This window comes from Argiope bruennichi, chromosome 7 (genome assembly GCF_947563725.1).
Source record: "Argiope bruennichi chromosome 7, qqArgBrue1.1, whole genome shotgun sequence".
NCBI classification, from domain to species: Eukaryota; Metazoa; Arthropoda; class Arachnida; order Araneae; family Araneidae; genus Argiope; species Argiope bruennichi.
Window position 1 is genome coordinate 107,764,639 of NC_079157.1, and position 18,304 is coordinate 107,782,942.

General features: G+C 24.8%; 1 protein-coding gene across 2 annotated transcripts in view; it reads left to right on the plus strand.

The window, feature by feature from the left end:
• LOC129975970 (NBAS subunit of NRZ tethering complex-like) overlaps positions 1–18,304 on the plus strand; it is a 93,422-nt gene that overhangs the window by 16,011 nt on the left and 59,107 nt on the right. For both annotated transcript variants that reach the window (XM_056089279.1, XM_056089280.1), the window contains exons 9-23: positions 249–483; positions 1,806–1,871; positions 1,987–2,115; positions 3,354–3,470; positions 5,979–6,122; positions 7,147–7,319; positions 9,394–9,463; positions 9,982–10,107; positions 11,119–11,270; positions 12,266–12,421; positions 13,604–13,682; positions 15,222–15,463; positions 17,466–17,543; positions 17,719–17,784; positions 17,967–18,096. In XM_056089279.1, the coding sequence (XP_055945254.1) occupies positions 249–483; positions 1,806–1,871; positions 1,987–2,115; positions 3,354–3,470; positions 5,979–6,122; positions 7,147–7,319; positions 9,394–9,463; positions 9,982–10,107; positions 11,119–11,270; positions 12,266–12,421; positions 13,604–13,682; positions 15,222–15,463; positions 17,466–17,543; positions 17,719–17,784; positions 17,967–18,096 (1,963 nt within the window). The remainder of the gene's footprint in view (positions 1–248; positions 484–1,805; positions 1,872–1,986; positions 2,116–3,353; positions 3,471–5,978; positions 6,123–7,146; positions 7,320–9,393; positions 9,464–9,981; positions 10,108–11,118; positions 11,271–12,265; positions 12,422–13,603; positions 13,683–15,221; positions 15,464–17,465; positions 17,544–17,718; positions 17,785–17,966; positions 18,097–18,304) is intronic.

Consider the following 18,304-nt stretch of genomic DNA (forward strand, 5'->3'; position numbering starts at 1 on the left):
TGACTTTTGTCGCCCCTGTGTATATTGCTTTGATTTCATTTTTCTAATCCTGTCTTATTCTTGAATTTAACTTCAGCTGTTTTTTTAATGTACGTTAAAACTTGTAACTAATTAAATTTGAAACTAGATTGAAAAATGGCTATCTTAATGTTCTTTTTTATTTTATGTTTAAAATATTTCTGTGAAAATATTGCACTTTTGAAGATCTAGTTACTCTTTAAACTAAAGTCTATTTTGCATCCATACAGTCCATCTGACGGTTTCAACCCAAGCCACACATTTTCCCTTTCATCCTGCTATCCCACTGGAATAACATGCTTTGTTTATCATCCTGTGGATAATGTTCTGGTCTTCTGTGGAAAGTCTCACAAATTGTCCTTAACATCAGGCACTAGTCCTGCAGCACAGATGGGAATGTCTGTGTGGAGGATGTTATCAGACTCACCCTATTATAAACTAGCTTTATCTGTAGATGAGCAAATGGTGAGTACCATTTTTTGCATTATCAACTTTCTAAAACAAATTATATTTGGAGTAAACATGCATCTTTCTTTATTTTTATATTTTTCTTGAAAACGTTTTCAGGCTTTATAGTGTGCTGTAAATTCTTAATGTAATGAGAGCTAATAAATCATTTTATGTGAGGCCACATTTTATGTATTTTATTTGAAGAATATTGACAGTTGCGGGCTGCTTATTGAATTGTTGCATTCTCATCATGTAATTAATTCATCTCTATTTAACCAGCAAAGTTTTTTTATTCCAGTTTATAAATGATTGCAAACTGGGTGTCAGTTGTGGAATAAAATGTACCATGTCATCATTGATTGAAACATAATTTATTTTTTGTAAAAGAGAAATTTGAATAGTTACAGTATTAAATTACCATTGCTTTATTATATTTTCTAAATTTTTTTTTTCTTCATATTCTTATTATATAAACAGCATAGATATAAATTCAAATGACTTCGACTATAAAGTTCCTTTAAAATTACAATATCCTAGAATTGTAAGATTAAAATTTATAAGGCTTTTTATAAACAAGGTTAAAAAACAATCTTTTGTTTAACTATTTACTAGATTAAATGCATTCAGAATACAAAAAAAAAAAAAAAAAAAAAAAAAAAAAAAAAAGGCACTATTTGTAATATGTAGATAATATGACTTGTAACTATCAAACCTGACAGAAAATAAATTATTTTAGCATAGCATGAATTAAAATTAACTAATTAATGAGATATATTGTTTTGTTTGAATAATCATAGCATGACTATTATCTGCAGATTATTGGGGGAAAAAGTAAATAGAATAAATAATTAAAAATGTATTTTTTTGTTATTGATCTAAATAAAAAATCTCCTTTTCCCTGATTTGATTATTACCATTCCTGTAAGTGAAAGATGGCCATTTTTCTACTTTCTTAAATCGAATGAAAAAGACTGGTTCTACTATTTGGATTGTTAAGAGAATGTAAGAGAAAAACATTGAAGAATTGCTTATATTTTTGGAATTTTGTATACATGCTTTCTTTTTTTTTATTTTCTTTTAGTATTGGTAAATCATATTTAATCAATATCAAATTTTAAATGCATGCTATTCATCACTTTGAAGGTTTAAATATCTCAGATTCTAAGCTATCCAAAGTAAATACAAATTGAAAAATAGAAAGCTCTGATAATAAATTTATACAAGATTTTTAATGTGATAGTTCCAGCTGCTTAAATAAATTTAGAGAACCTTTGGTGTCTAGCAATTAGATTATTATAGTCCTTTCAAATGATTTTATATTCTCTCTGATATTTCAGGCATATTCAAGAGTTAATTGGAAAACTATAATTTCACAGTATTATTTCTATCAGCAATCACAAGAGGTGAGTATTTTATTATCTTTACATTTATTTCAATATAATTTTTGAACTTTTGATAAATATTATAATTACTTTTCTGATTAGTTTTTAATCTAATGCACTTTTCATTTTACAATAGGATCTTGTTTTTAAAATGAGTATTTCTCCCAATGGTAAAATACTGGCTTCAGTTCATATTTCTGGTTCTCTTTCTCTTTGGGATTTACCCTCTTTAAGATTGAAAAAGTACTGGCAGTTACAGCTGCAGGTAAGCTTTATTTATTGACGTGTATTTGATAAATGTAATATAAAAATTGTTAATGAAAGTGATGATATTCCTAACCAAATAATGTCCCATTTAAAATAAAGCATATATTTCCATAAAATTCTTTTAAATTATGTTAAAAAAATCAAGATTAAAATAACTATGAAACAAAATTCCATTCTTTTTTTTTAATTTTTTGGTAGAAAAATAATTTTTAAAAAAAATCTTTTTTATAGAATTTTTTCTTCTTTAGATAATGATAGCTTCAAAATGATTGCACTTTCATTTGAAAATCTGGCTAATGATGATATTTCATTTGAAACCACTTTAGAAGTTTAGAAATACATATTGACTTATTGCACAAAGAGGAAAACAAACAGTACAATATAATTAGTGTAACTATGGTAGTGTAAATGTAATTGTAAATAGGATAATGAGTTAAAATCAATCTATTGTTTTCTAGAAAATTTTATTATTCTAGATATGCCCTCTAATTTTGGCCCAACAGCTGATTTCTCAACTATTAGATATAGACTACAATTCCAATTTGAACCAATACTTGAAATGATATGAAAAATTATATTATCTCACCCTATAAATCTCCCATTAAAAAAATCGTGAAATCTAATTTTTTTATTTTTTAAATTTTGCTAGTCATATTTAATGAAATATTTTTGATGCATTAACTTTTTTAACAAACAAAAAAGAATTAGCCTTTTGCAGCCAAAACAGATTGAGTTATGAAGATTTGAATTTCACTGTTTACACCAGTTCAGTGACAACTTCAATGAAGAACTTCCAAGCAATGAACTCTATTTTCATGAAGCAATAATTGATTAGTCTGAAATAAAGAAATTCAGAACTACAAAATATGGTCAGTTTTGATTGCCCGAAAGTAGAGATTTTTACAAACATATGTTTAAAATGTTAGTGCAGAGAGAATATTATATTAAATATGACTAATAGAATTAGAAGATTGTATAAATTATCTAGATTTTATAATTTTTTTCAGAGTTTATTTATTGACTGAAGCAGCACAAAACATAATTCTTTATTTCATTAAAAAAAAATTTCATAGTGATACTATATGTCTGTATTTATTGTTTAAGAAATTAGTTATTAAATAGATACCCTGTCTATTGACATCAAAATTAAAATTAAACTGAGAGTAAATTGATTTAAGTATAGTTATTTTTTTTTGAATAAAATTGTATATTTAATAATTTTTTTTTCTGGATCAGCCCAATTTTTCTGATGTAAATCCTCAACTTTGTGAACCTGGAATGAAAAAGAAAGGTGACTTTACATCTGAAACCTTTCACTCGCATATAATCGATATTAATTGGTGGTCTGATGAAGTAAGATGATTTTTTTTTAATGTTATGCTGTTTGTTTGAAGGGTGTGTATGTGTGTATGAAGGGCAAGAAATGGATAAATTTTTAGTTAATATCTCTGTTTAATAACTATTAGTTATGACAAATGAAATCTAGTAATTGGAGCTGATTTTTATTTTTATTTTTAAATCTTCAAAAATCTTTATTTGGATGGCACTGGATGTAACTGGAGAACAATGATCATATTGTTGAGAATCATATTTTTTTAAGTCTTTTGAAATTAGATTTTGAATGGTTATAACTTGTGTAATTTATTAATTTAAGACACTTGTATATACATTTTTTTACATAATAGTTTAAAATAAAGAAATTTAATTAATTTTGTAGTATGTGAGTAATGTTCTTATTTTTCTTCTGAATATTGATTTTATCACATTTTAATGATTTAAAAATATGCATCCACATTGAAATGTTAAAAAAAAAAAAAAAAAAAAAAAAAAAAAAAAAAAATGTTGGTTTTTGACTGTAGGAAGGAAGTTGTATATAATGTTTAATAAATATATCAAATGCTAGCATTATACATTCTGCCACATTTTCCATTTTATTTACTACTATAAACTATTTTTCAATTTCTACTATTAGCTAGCTCACTCTCTCTATATATATCCTGTTCAAATTTTCAATCATTAATAAAATTCTTTTTATTCATCCACTCATGTTCAAATACATTTTTTAAAACTTGTAGTGGATGACACTTGATGTTAATACAGTTTTTTCCCCAAATATTAATTAATTGTTTAAATTTGTCCAGTAATTTCTATTTGGTCGCCAAAGTAGCCAAATGGTCGCCAAGTTTGTTGAAGCTCTATTTTGCCACTTAATATTGTAATTCTGTCATATGTATATACATATTTATATTAATTGTAATTATTTTATAAAAAGTAACTTAAATAATTTTTTTTGTTGACCTAAGTAGGAATTGACAAAAATTTTTTTATATATATATTGTTTTTGTTTTAATAAATATATTTGTTCTTTCTTTCTTGCTTTCATTTTTTTTTTGTTTATCATTTTTGAAGTACAAAATTTACTAAATAATGCATCTATATTTTGCTAATAAATATCATAACTTTTTATTAATTCTTTTTTTTTTAAAGATATTTTTTCTTAACTTATATTCTAAAAATAATTTATTAATCACCCAAATTTCATCTTCACTTTAATATTAACTTCTAAACTGTGAAGAGTGTAATTTTTATTTTCATGGAATCAAAATGCTGAATTGGGAACTCTTTTCTTAAACTATATAAGCTCCAAATAATTTTTCATAGTCTCTCCTATTTTCTGCCTTTCTGTTTCATTCTCTGTACTATGTTCACTCCTTGACTTGGACAAAAAGTCTTAATGATATATAAAATTTAGCCATTTGCTTAAAAGTATAAGGACTGAAAACCGTCAATGAACTCTATAATTATCCCTTTAATTCATTTATATTAAGGGATCAACATATTATGACATGTAATTAAAAAGATGTATAACCAAATTTTAATCAACAACTTTGGTTATTACAAATTTAATACTATGAATGCAAATTCATTTAAAGTAATAATTTAAATTTTTCTGAATATAATATTAGTGAGTTACTACATAGTTTTGAGAACAATAGTTAAATTTTTAAATTAAAAAATTGCATGAAAGTGAAACAACAACAACAAAAACCACACTTTAATTGCATAGCTTGAATACTAATCATACTTTTTTTTAATGATTTATGCATGATTAATACGCATTTTTTTTCATTCCAAAATAATTTGTCATCTGATATGCTGATTATATGTGGATATTAAGCACAGCATTATGAATTGATTTGAGTTCAATGAATAGTTTTTTGTTAGTGTTAAATAAAATACATTCACAAAATTTTCTATAGAGTCTGTTTTATTTTTAAAGGAAGGTAGAATAACTTCTTTATAATTCCAGCCATAATTTTTAAATTAGATTTTTTAGAAAAGGAAAAAATAATATCCATCCTCTCTACTTTCTAAGAAATCTTCCCACCCTTCTTTAATAGGAATATAGCAATAATGATGGAAGCAAAAAATGTGTTAGTTTTAGAAAGGGCTAACATATTATATATTGGAAAGTTTGCATTCATTGTGTTATATAAAGAGAGTGTTTTATCTTTAATTAAATTGAAATTGTGTTGAAATGACACATAAATGTTGATTAAGTATAAATGAAAAATGTAAAGATAGTGCTTTATATATATGTATATACTATTCATTTATAGATAAATAATATAAAGTATAACGTTCAACTTGTATAGTTAAATTTATCATGTTAATAATTTTTTCATGAAATTTTCCAACTTTACTTTTTTTATGAAAGGACTTTCAGCTTCTTAATTGCTTACTTTAAAAATTTGTATTTCAAATATATTATTAGATACTTTTAAGATGTTTTATTAGTTTTATCATGTATGTTTTCTCTTAACTAACATCTGAAATTCTAATAAAATATTTTTTATGTAGGCTATCATATTAGTGAGACAGTGTGGAGCTGTAACAGTATCTTCAACAAAGACACTCCAGAATTTGTTGGGAGCTTCTCCAGAATGGTTTGAACCTTCCCCTTCTGTCACATCATTCTGTGATCGAGGATTTTTAGCTCTTGAGGTATTATCACATAATTGATTACTTTGTCATTTTAACTTAAATGTTATGTTTAGAAAGGGCTAACATAATTGATTACTTTGTCATTAAACTCCAATGTAAGGATATCAAATATATGCTTTAAAGGTAACTGAATATTCTGAGCAAGCTATTAGCATGCCTATTTGTTTCATGCCTTCTTTTAAAGAGACCTTATGATATTTGATATTTCTTTCATGCAGTATTTAAAAGTTACTGAGTTTTATTCTTAAATCCAGATTTAGGCAACACAACAAAATTCTTTTATCATTGCATCAACTCGAGTCTATCTGATTTCATCTCCTTTCATTTTTATACTAATTTACTCATTTGAAAGTTATGAAAAATATATGACTTCCTCTTAATGACCATGAACAACAATAACCACAAAAAAATTTTGGAATTTAAAAAAAGTCAGAAGTTTTAATCTTTTTTTAATTTAGTAATAATAGTTATTAAATGAAAAAATTGAATTTAGCTATTTGAACATTTATATGCATCCTCCCAGATTTGTAGTATGAAGTTATTAATTATATTGATATAAGTTTCTTTGTCAATTTCACTGTTAAGTGTTGTTTTTAATTTACTCAAACAAATTATGATGGTATTATTTTATAATTTTTTAAAATTTAGTATTTCCATTTTTTTTGTTATTATATTTTGTTAAACTGAAAAAATATTTATATTTTATTTTTAACCATTCATAAAATATTATCATATTTTGCATGATGTGGAAATTTGAATGGCTTTTTTGTTTTACTTGCTAATATGAATTGTGTTGGAAGATAAAATTTTCTTATAATTAGCTATATTTCTTTTTAGTGGATTTTTTGTTTTGTTTTATGTAGATAAATTTATAAAACATTTTATAAATTAAACAATCAATCAACTGTTAATTGTTATCAAAACAAAAATCAATTGTTAACATTTTACAAATGTTAACAAAGATATTGTTTGCTTCTGTATGAATAACTACAAATTAAATAGCTTTTCTTTGTAATTCTTTTAGAGTGAGGTACGGATAAAAGGAAAAAGAAGAAGTGTGGATGAGATAGATGAGGATGAAGATAGTAGTGATGATGAAGATCCATCTATATTTGCTTATTCTTATGAGTTAGCTCAGAGGGCCTTATATTTTGTTACTGACAATGACAGATTTCAGCCTCCCCGAAAGAAAATGAAGTAGGCATATTTTTTAAAAATCTCATTTTAATCTCTGAAATGCACGTTGCACTTACAAGGTGATTTAATTAAAGTTACACTTTCAGAAGGGTGTAAAAAAAAGAATAACCATTCAGAATGATCTGATATTTCAGTCTGAGTATACATAAAGCAGTGGAAATTTGTTTTGTGAAATAAAAAAAGTTGAAAAGTTAGATGGCGCTACACTCTTTCATAAGATGTTAATTAAAAGACATGACATGTTACTGTGGCACTCTGTATTCAAAGGTGATTCACGATGAAAAAGTGGTGCCGCAGCATATAGGAAAATAAATCAGTTTTTAATTGCTTTTAGACCAAAAATCATAGAAAAGCAAAAACTAATAAAACCATAAAGAAAAGGAAGATATTAACAAATATCCGGATTTGTTAAATATAAAATCTTTCTAAGATTTTGTTTTACTATTAATTGTTATCAAAGAAAAAGATATACATATTTATTCTCAGAACTTATAATTTTCTTTCTCTTCCTAGAAATAATGCTACCATTTGTGGTTTTTTTTTTTTTTAAATAAATGCTCTGCCACTGTAATAGTAGCTTATCTTATAAAATAATATAGAAGAAATACATTTATTAAATTATGATAAATTTTTAGAAGAAATGCATTTTCTGATTTTCTAATGAAATTTAAAATAGATGTTTATGCATGCATTTACATCCATATTCTAAATTATATTAAATTATCTTAGGATTTTTATTTCATACTGTGATTTACTGGATTTTTTAAACGCCGTTGAAATAGCCACTGTTAACTGTATCACTTTTTAAAAAGTTCAGTTTAAGCGGTTGCTGATCATTGAATTGGTTATTTATTTAAAAATAAAGTTACTGTGGAAATTGGAGATAAAGATTCATTATAAATATTATTATTACTGGTTATGTTTGGAAACCAGCTCTTTTGCAAATATTGTTGAATGCAAAAATTTTATAGAATATTTTAATTTTTTTTATAATGGTTCACTCAGAAAGATATCTTTGAATTTAAAATTTTGATAGATATGCAATTTGTACTATTTTAGAAGTCTTGCATTTGTTTTGTTCTTTACACTATATATCTGTCTATGCTATTTTTATTGTCATTTTACTTGAATTTTGAATTTTCTGAAATAATAAATTAATTAAACTTGAAGTAATCTAATATCTTACTTGCTGAGACATGCTTGTAAAATACAAAAGAAAAATTACTCAGAATCAGAATTTTTTGTGTAATGCAGAATGTATTTTGTAATTTTTTCAATTACTTAGGGAAAATTTTTAAGAATTGAGTAAAAAAATTAGTGCCTACAATAAGAGAACAAAGCTTTCATTTTATAGGGCACTAATATATTTTTTATATTGTAATTTTTTTTTTCAAAAAAGGGTAGTAGTGTTTTGATATATACAAACTATAAAGAATTTCATCATTGCTTATTTTTTAAGGTTAATCTTATTCGTAAATATTACAAAACTGAAAAAAGAATAATTATAATAAATCATTTTATTGGAATCATGCTTCAAATCAAAACTTGCTGAAAATATGGGGGGGGGGGGAAAAAAGATAAAGTTTTGCATTTTGGTTATTACTATTTGTGAGAGGGAGACTCCCTCAGAATGAATTGTTTGCAGTAATAATGAAAATAATCTGAATTTCACTACAACAATGAAATGTATTGGAAATTATGGCTAAGGATATTTTAAAAAATATTAAAATTAGTGAAGATGACTTATGTATAGAAAAAAAATTGGTCTTTCAAAAATCATTTTTAAAATTTTCAGTGGCATTATTTTCCAAAGTTATCATTTAAAAATGAATAAATTTTGATTAATTTTTAATTAATCAATATTTTAATAAATTTTTTTTTAAAAAAAGGGTACAAAGAAAGAAAGAAAAGCTCTTTTTGCAAGATGTTTAGTTCCATCATCCAAAATATATCTATTGCAAATTGTATACCTTAAAGTTAAGCAGTATACTTTGTGGACTGCTACCACACACAGTTCCATTGTTATTTACACGATTATTTTTGCTTTATAATATATTTTTGATTTTTTTTATAGGATGATAACAAAAACTTATCGCCTCTTGTGCCTTAAATCAACCACACCTGAAGAATTGTTTACCAGGAAAGTATGTACATTTAAATTTATTTATTTATTTTGTAAATTTTTATTTTTTTGAGTAGTGCACTTATTGCCTAGGTTAGTTATTGTGTATTTGTAATGTTTTTTTAAAAATGGAATAGTTTGATAAAAAAAAAAAGAATATATGAGAAGGCCGCAAAACACAAAAATGATTTAAAATAAAAATATTTTAAATTATTGATTAATTTATTCAAAAATGATAATTTATAAGATTAGATAATTTAGAATTAATAATAATTAGAATATAAAACTGATTGAAATTGAAATGTTTGGAACTCTAAATGAGTTTTAAAAAATCAGTCCTTAGATAGTATATATTTTATCTTCAAGAATATTTACTAATAAATTTTATCTTCAAAATTATATACTACACCTGCTATAAATTTACTCTTTTGAAAGTCAGTTTACATTTTCTTTACATTTCTCCCTTCTTATTGGTGAAATTTGGTTAGACATATGTTAAATCTTGTTAATTTAATTATTTTCATATTTATGCCAATTCAGATTTCAAATGAAGAGTATGGTGAAGCATTAGCTCTTGCAAACACTTATAATTTGGATTCTGATCTTGTGTACCAGAGACAGTGGAGAAAAATGCCAGCTACAGTGGAATCTATACATGACTATTTGGTAATTTCCAAAATAATTTAGTTTTTGACAATCAAATTATTATTAATTTATTTGGTAATTATTTTATAATTAATTTATATTTTTTATTTGATAATCATTTTAAATTAATATTTGATAATTTATTAAATATTATTTGATAATAATTTTGGTAAATATTATTAAATTATTTGTTAATATAATAATATTGATTGGATATTTTATTTGATTATTTTTAAAAGGATCTGTAGAATTTTACTAAATGGGAATTTAATGTACAATAATTCTTAATTTGTTTTTATTAAGTAAATGATATATAAACTTGAAAGGGATAAAGCATTTTTATCTTATTTTTCTTGTCATAAGAAATGGAGATTTTAATTGATATCTGAGGATTATCTTAATTCAATACATTTAATATTAAAATGTCATTTTATTTTTTTGTAGTTAATGGTCCTTTTGTGTTTATTTTTGTTGTATTTCTTTTCCTATTTTATATGTAGGGTATTTTGGTTTTAGTAATAATAATACTAATTTGCTAAGTTTTAGAATGTTGAATGCTTTATTTCATTTTTAAATCTGTAGCAGCTATTTATTTAAAATTAATTGTCCATAAAAGTGAAGATTCTTTTACTAATCTGTGTAACTTGTTGATGGGATATTTTTAAATATTACAATAAAATTAATTTTATATCTGTGAATATAAATATTTACATTAAAAATTTACAGACTGAAAATAAATTTTATATCTGTGCAATTTCTTTATTTTAGAAATATTTAAAATTTTGCTTGCAGTTTTTAGGAAAATTGATTAAAAAAAGCTTGAATTATTACAAACAATACCTTTATGTTATATATTTTCAAGTATATAATATTGCAGTGTGAATTTGCTAAAAAAAATTTTTGTGTGTTTGAAATGCATTTAAATATTTTATCATTATGGATAATTATGAAAGAAAATTTTGTGACTTTCTGTTATAATTTACATCTTCACTCTGATATTGTATATTGAGTATAGAATTTTTTTATATTCAGAGCAAGATCAAAAAGCGTTCTTGGGTTCTACATGAATGTTTGGAGCGTGTTCCAGAAAGCTTTGAAGCTGCAAAGGAACTGTTGCATTATGGATTACAAGGTACAGATCTGAAAGCATTGATTGCTATTGGCAAAGGGGAAGATCAGGGAAGGTAAAAACTCAAAATTCATTCATGTAATTTTCTACTTTTCTGCATATTTTATATTTAACTGATACAGTAATCTTGAATTATCGTCTTGCTTTGTCACAAATGTAAAAAAGACATAGAAGGAAAAATACTTTTTCAACAGGAATGTAATAGAAATTTTATATAAATAGGGATAATCCTAATGAGTGAAATTAAAGCATATTGAAAACTTGTAGCATAAGCAGATGCAGATTTAAGATATTTAAATGATGCCATGCAAACTGGTGTGGAGGAAATGGCGTGTTATTTGATTATTGACATTTGGTTAGTGATTACATAATTATTTTATGCATTGTCTGATCACCATCAGTTATAATATAATTTTACTAAATATCATAATTGTAATTTTTTTTTAAAAAATGTTTGTTTAAAAGAACACCTTTTTTTTTTTATTTATTTAGGAGCAGTTTTTCTGATAGTAGAAGTTTTAAAAAAGATTTTGAATGTTTATTTAAAAATTAAAAAAAAAAATAATCCTCTTTCTTTAAAATTCATGCTGTATTTAGATTTTATTGTTATTTAATTTTTACAAAGAAAGAAATAAAACGTTTCAACAAAGTATATTTTTATTGAATACTGATTTATTATTATTATTATTTACTCAACATGGAAAAAAATGTGAGGACCATTTTGTTATATAATTTGTGTTTTAACAATACTAATGTTGACATAAATTTGAATTCTAAAGATTATCCGTGTTTTATTATTTTATATATGTTTCAATACTTTTAAAAGATATATTTAAGCTCATTTTCTAAATGATGAATTATTTATTTAATAATTATAAATTATATATATTGTATTAGCTTTTTTTTTATTGAGGCCTGCTCAAATTTCTTTTTCTTTAGCATAAAATTTTAATTTGTAAATTACTTATTATCTTCAATTACTAAGGTTTAAGAAACTTTTTTTTGTCATGAAAGTAGTTTCTGTTTATTTACTTTCTAATATTTGTGTAGATTCATATTATCCAGTCCTTATGATAGCGTTGATGAGGATCCTGATACCTCACAGTCATTCAATTCCAGTTCTGATGCAGATGATCTTTATGACGCTAAAAAAAGACACCAACAAAAGAAGAGAACAGCAATGCTGAAACAGGTCAATTTTAAAAAGTAAGTGGAGTTGCTTATGAAATTATTAAAGGCATTTCATCAGACAATGAGTAATTTTGTTTATATTTGCAGATTTTTTATTATTATTAAATTATCTATTGTTCATCATTATTTAATAAACCTAAAAATGTAGTGATTTACTATTTCCCTTTTATTTTTATATTTTCAGAATATTTTTGTTGAACATTTTCAAAGTTATTTGTGTGACATTTCACTTTGATGTAGGATTGTCACCATTGATAACCAGTTGTAAATTATTTAATTTCATTTAAATAGTTCAGATATAAAATATCCATGATTTCACCAAACTGTCAAATATTAAAGCCGCATTATATTAATTGCCCTATGTATGATCTATTTATTGGGGACATAAACTTCTCTAACTGACACCTAATCCTGTGACATCATAATTTTCTTAAAAACATAATTGTCCAGTTCTGGCCATTTTCTAACTTTTGCAGTATTCACTTTTTTATTCATCTGTTATACTGCGCACCTTTTTCGTTTTAGCTTTTAATAATAAAAGAATAATATGCATTAAATATTTGATGAAACAATCAAAATGGTTTGAATTTCAAGGCAGTAGTGTTTATTAAGAAATGCACCAAACGATAAAAGAATATCTACCTGATTTGAGAAACTACTATGTAATCTATTTCCTGCACAGAAAAAATTCTGATGGACAGAATTCTTTATTATTCTTCTTATGTTAATTCTTCTTGTAAATTTATATTGTAAATAAGCTTCTGTTTTCTCTTCTGCACATTTTATAATATGTGTTGGGATATAAACACATTTAATGCTCCACTAATGTAATCAGTTGTTGAAAATTAAGTAGAAAATGTTTTTCAAAAGTTTACCTAAATTCAGGAAGATTTTGCATGATTATTAAATTAGAATTACTATACATTCATTTGCTTTACGAATCATTGATTTTTATTATTTATTGTTTATCTAATATTTATTTAATGTATATATACATGTTTGGATTTCAGATGTATTTTGGAAACTTGTACAAGTAATATTCAATCTTTTTTCCTTTAAGAAATTTTTTTTCTTTCGTTTATCATACAATTGCATATGCTCCAACAGAGCAAAAAATGTTTTTAATTGCTTTTTTTTATTTTAATTTTATTTCTTTATTTTGAAATTGATAACAGTAATTAATATGCTATATTCTAGGTTAAATTTAGAGCAGAAGCAGCTTTGTCAATGCCGTTTAAAACTCCTGCACTATTTAGACAGACTAACAACTTATGAAGTAAGTCCTGACTTTTATGGCATATTTTTCTATTGCTTTTCAGTATCTGATACAATAAGCAATTTTAAAAGTTGTGAAGATTCCTCCATTTCTATAACTTAGCTTAGACAGAAACTAACTATACATTATGGGCTTCTTATCATAATTAATAGTTGTGTGCTTCTAACTATTAAGTAAATTAGTATAATAATTAACTTATTTATGTCATTATTTAAAAAGAATTGAAAAAATCAAAATTATTGCCATAGTCTTAAATTTCTTAGCTATGAGTTAACTCATGCAATTTCAGTTTGCATTTGTCATGAAGCCTGTCAAGTCATAGTTTATTTGATCAAATGGGGGTTTTGGGGGAAAGATAATCTTTTTTTAATTTTCAATTTAACAAAATATAAATAATTTTAAAGAAGATTTTTTTTTAAATAAAATTTTAAAGCTTTTAAAAAATAAATTTTTAACTTTTTCAGCTGCAAATTTATTAAAAGAAACAAATTTATAATTTTCCTGAAACTTTTTGTTCAATATATTAGTTATGCACAAAGTCATCGATAGAATCCATTTAAGCCCTTGACATTCAAAACAGCAGCTTACAGATAAGGGAAGTAACATGTACCAGTAATAAAGTGATTATGCTGAATTTGACATGTTACAGCTCCTTTAGTAGTGAAATTAGTGAGTTATAAAAAATAATGTTCTAAAAAAAGATAGGTGAAAAAAAATCCAGTTGAAAAATTTACGCTATACCATAGTAAAAACCATAAAGGAAAAAGTTTTATGAAGTTATCTGTAAAATTGATGGAAATATTTGCGACTGAAATTATGAATTTTCTTGACTTGAAAAAAGGTTTGTTTGTATTGAGAAATTTGTCCTAAGATTTCTCTCCACCCAAGTGAGTGTGTTTTCCAGATTTAAAAAAAAAAAAAAAAAGTTTACTTTCTTCATTTTTTAAATTTCACTTAGTGGTTACTTGGTAAAAGTGTATAGTACTGGAGAATACATTTTTCAATTTTTATAAATAGTTTTAACAAAATAAGTAATACTGATGATAAGAAGATGGAGATAAAAAAAAATGAAACATAGAAAATATAACATTTTTTTCAAGTCATTACATGTGTTATATGTATGTGTATCTGTTTTCAATCATTCATTACTAATTAAAAATATTATGCCTTTTATTTCATGTTTGTTCATTCATGTATGAATACTGTGAATAATATTTTACCTTTAGTGATATTTTGAAATTCGCTTTTTCTTTTCGTAATGCCGGTTAATGAAGTATTTGTTAAAAATTCTTGCTAATTACCTTATAATAATCTTATTAATTGTAATAATAATAATAATTATTATAATTAAATAACTATAATTACAATGACTAAAACTTTTGTCAACAGTTAAAAAATACTTTGCATTTGCAAGTAGGTGCATAGAATAGTTTGTATTTCTTTCTATACTGAGCATTTCAAAATTATTATGCTCTTAATGTAAAAGAAAAAAAGAAAAGAAATTAAATCATTTATTATTTTCTTTTTTTAATATTTTAGATTATATTAGGTGGCCCTATTTTAGCAGATCAGAACTATGACCACAATTTCTTCAGGCAGTTTCGTTCTCAGTCTGGCCTAGAAGCTGCCTTGCATTTTGCCTGTAACTCCAACTGGGAGGCTGTTGCAACTCTTTTTACTTACCACGGATCAGAAACTTTACCACATAGATTGGCAATACTGAATAATTTTCCAGAAACTACTTCACCCATTGAGTACCAATCTCTGCTACCTCTTTTTAAGTGAGTATATGAATTTTAATATTGCCTGCAAATTAATTGGTAAATTTCTTAAATTTAATGCATTATATGTAAAATGTTTGGAGCTTTAATTAATTATGTGATCAATAATATTTTTATAACTTCTAAATTTTTATTTTACATTCTTGATGTAAAATAAAAATGAAATAAAAAAGCAAAAGCAGTGATATATTTCTTTTTAGAAATTAGTTTTTACTTTTAAATATAAATGTTACATAAATTTTCTTAACAAATTGGGATTTAAATTCTTTTTGTTAAAGTTTTTATAAACTAGTCACCTTTGGCAACCAGCATATAAAAAGTTCATCAGGGTTAATGGTTAATAATCAGGGTATTTAATCCCTTATAAATTATATAGATATAACTCCTGTGATTCCCACAAATTGTCATATATTATAGCCATGGTGATTTTCATATGTTCTGTTCATTCTATACATAGATCTTTCCTATGAAGATCAATCCCATGACATGTTAGTATTATTGCAAGCATAAATGTGCAATTTAATGGTGCTCATGTGTCCTTGCAACCAGCTGATTTGCCAGTGATATTGACCATCTTTGATTTCAATTTACCCTTATTTGCATGATTTTTTTCTTTTTTCATGAAATAAATCAGGGTGGTATAATTCATGCTCTAGATTAAAGGAAAAATGTTTAAAAAATCTTAGTATAAATATATAATATAAAATAATTAAAAAACAGTGTTGTGAAAATATCCATCATCATACAAATTTATATGGTAAGCTCTATTTCATCTTCTAAATTTCATCATTCATTATTGCTTTAATTAGCAACCCCCCCCCCCAGATTACTTATATAAAAAATATTGAAGAAATCGCATGTTTCTTCCTACCACAACAAATAGTGGAATAACAAATTCAAACCCTCTATAATGACTGCGACATTTGATTTTTTTTTGACAGCTACATTCTTATTACACAATAGTTGTGAAAAAAAGTTGCTTGCAACAACCAATTTACAGTACACCTGTTTTGAGTACAGTTTTTTGTTCACTAAATGTTATGATGGAAATTTCCATCATCTTGCTAAGAAGGGTTAAATCATAAAGGGTAGATATAACTTCAAATCCATGATAATGTGAAATTGTCAGACATTCAAGATGTATTACTTTAATTGCCTTACATATACTCCACTCATTGAAATTTTCTAATAAAGACTAGTCCCAAGATATCACAGTACCACTTAGAATGTAAATACATGGTCATCTGTCTTATAAATTTTGCGATATTGTATAACTTCACTTTTTTTATCCATCCCGTAAACTACACAGATGCTAAACAAAATCCTTCTTCTTTAACTTTAAACATGAACAAAATCATGCATTCACATAGTTGATGAAATAGTGAAAATAGTCTGAGCTTCAAGGCAACAATGTTATTTTTGTTAGAAATTTGACAAAAAAAAAAAAAAAAAAAAGCCAAAATTTAACAAAAATTCACAGAATTATTTTTGTAATTTTGAAACAATATAAAATTTATTTTTGTATAGTAATATGTTTGGAAATTGGCAAATTTGATAGCTGTTGGTCAAATGGTCTGGCTTGCAGTGTGTCAACATATCACATGTGTGCACACACACACACATACTTTCATCTATTTAATGATTATCAAAATTATTTTTTCTTCCCCATTTACAAAAAAGGGGGATGAATGCATTAAAATATCTGTTTAAAAATACATACATAGACATTTTCAATGAACCTGATGTAGTATTTATGATGAAATTTAAGTACTTAAAGCATTCTCATTTATATTATTCTCAAAATCATTTATATAAATGTGGTGTGCTTAAATTGATTCTTTGAATTGTATTGATTGCCTATCTGAAAATAACTGCCTGATTTACAATCACATGATTAAATTTCTAAAAGTTTTTGAAAATTATTGGTTATTTATGGTGTTTTAAAAACAATTAATTGCTATTTTAAAAAATTTGACTTAATAGATTTCTTTTTGTATTATAGTGAACGGGAATTAGTATTTTATCCCTGGGATGAACATCAGCTTAGAGAACCTGATTGGTGTGAAATAAAATACCCGAAGTAAGATATTCTAAAAACTGAATATTCATCATAACTTACCTTTTAGAAAGTGCTTGAATCAAACTAATACTTTGAACCAAATGATAATATGCTTAAATGTCTTTATGATGTTCAAAACCACTGTCATATTTTAATTAATTGCATATTTTCAGTATAGATGTTTTATTATTCATAGGCCACCTCCATCTGAAGAATTTGTTCAAGAATTTTATGAAAAATATAAAGAACTTGTGAAATATAGGTATGTTAATTATCTTTAAAAGAAGAAAAAGTAATAAGGAATTTCCTAGTAGGAAATTTTTAAGAATCATAATATTGTAGTTTGTTCATTTTTTTTTTTTTTACATTAGAATTGTTGAATTTAAATAATTTTTTCATCAACGGGTGCTAAAAATTGTTAATTAATTTTAAGTTTTCTTTTAGACAGACTCAATTAAGTTTCCCCCTTGTGACTGACTGGTTTATTGAAAGAGCTAAAGAAATAGAGATGCTATCTGGATTGGTGGATAATGCCATACAGTTGCTGAAACTGGGAATGCAGAGAAACATAGAGGTTTCAAAATATCAGTTTTCTTTTAACCACATTTAATTTTAGTATTTGAATAGATTTTGAAATATAAAGCTTGTTCCAAGCTATTTATCAATTTGTTTGTTTACTTAAATTTTTGAGATTTCATACCAGTATTCTAACTTTTTCTTTAAAAATTATGGAATTAAAAAAAATAAATCTGATGCCTTAAAAAAACATTAGATTAATATTA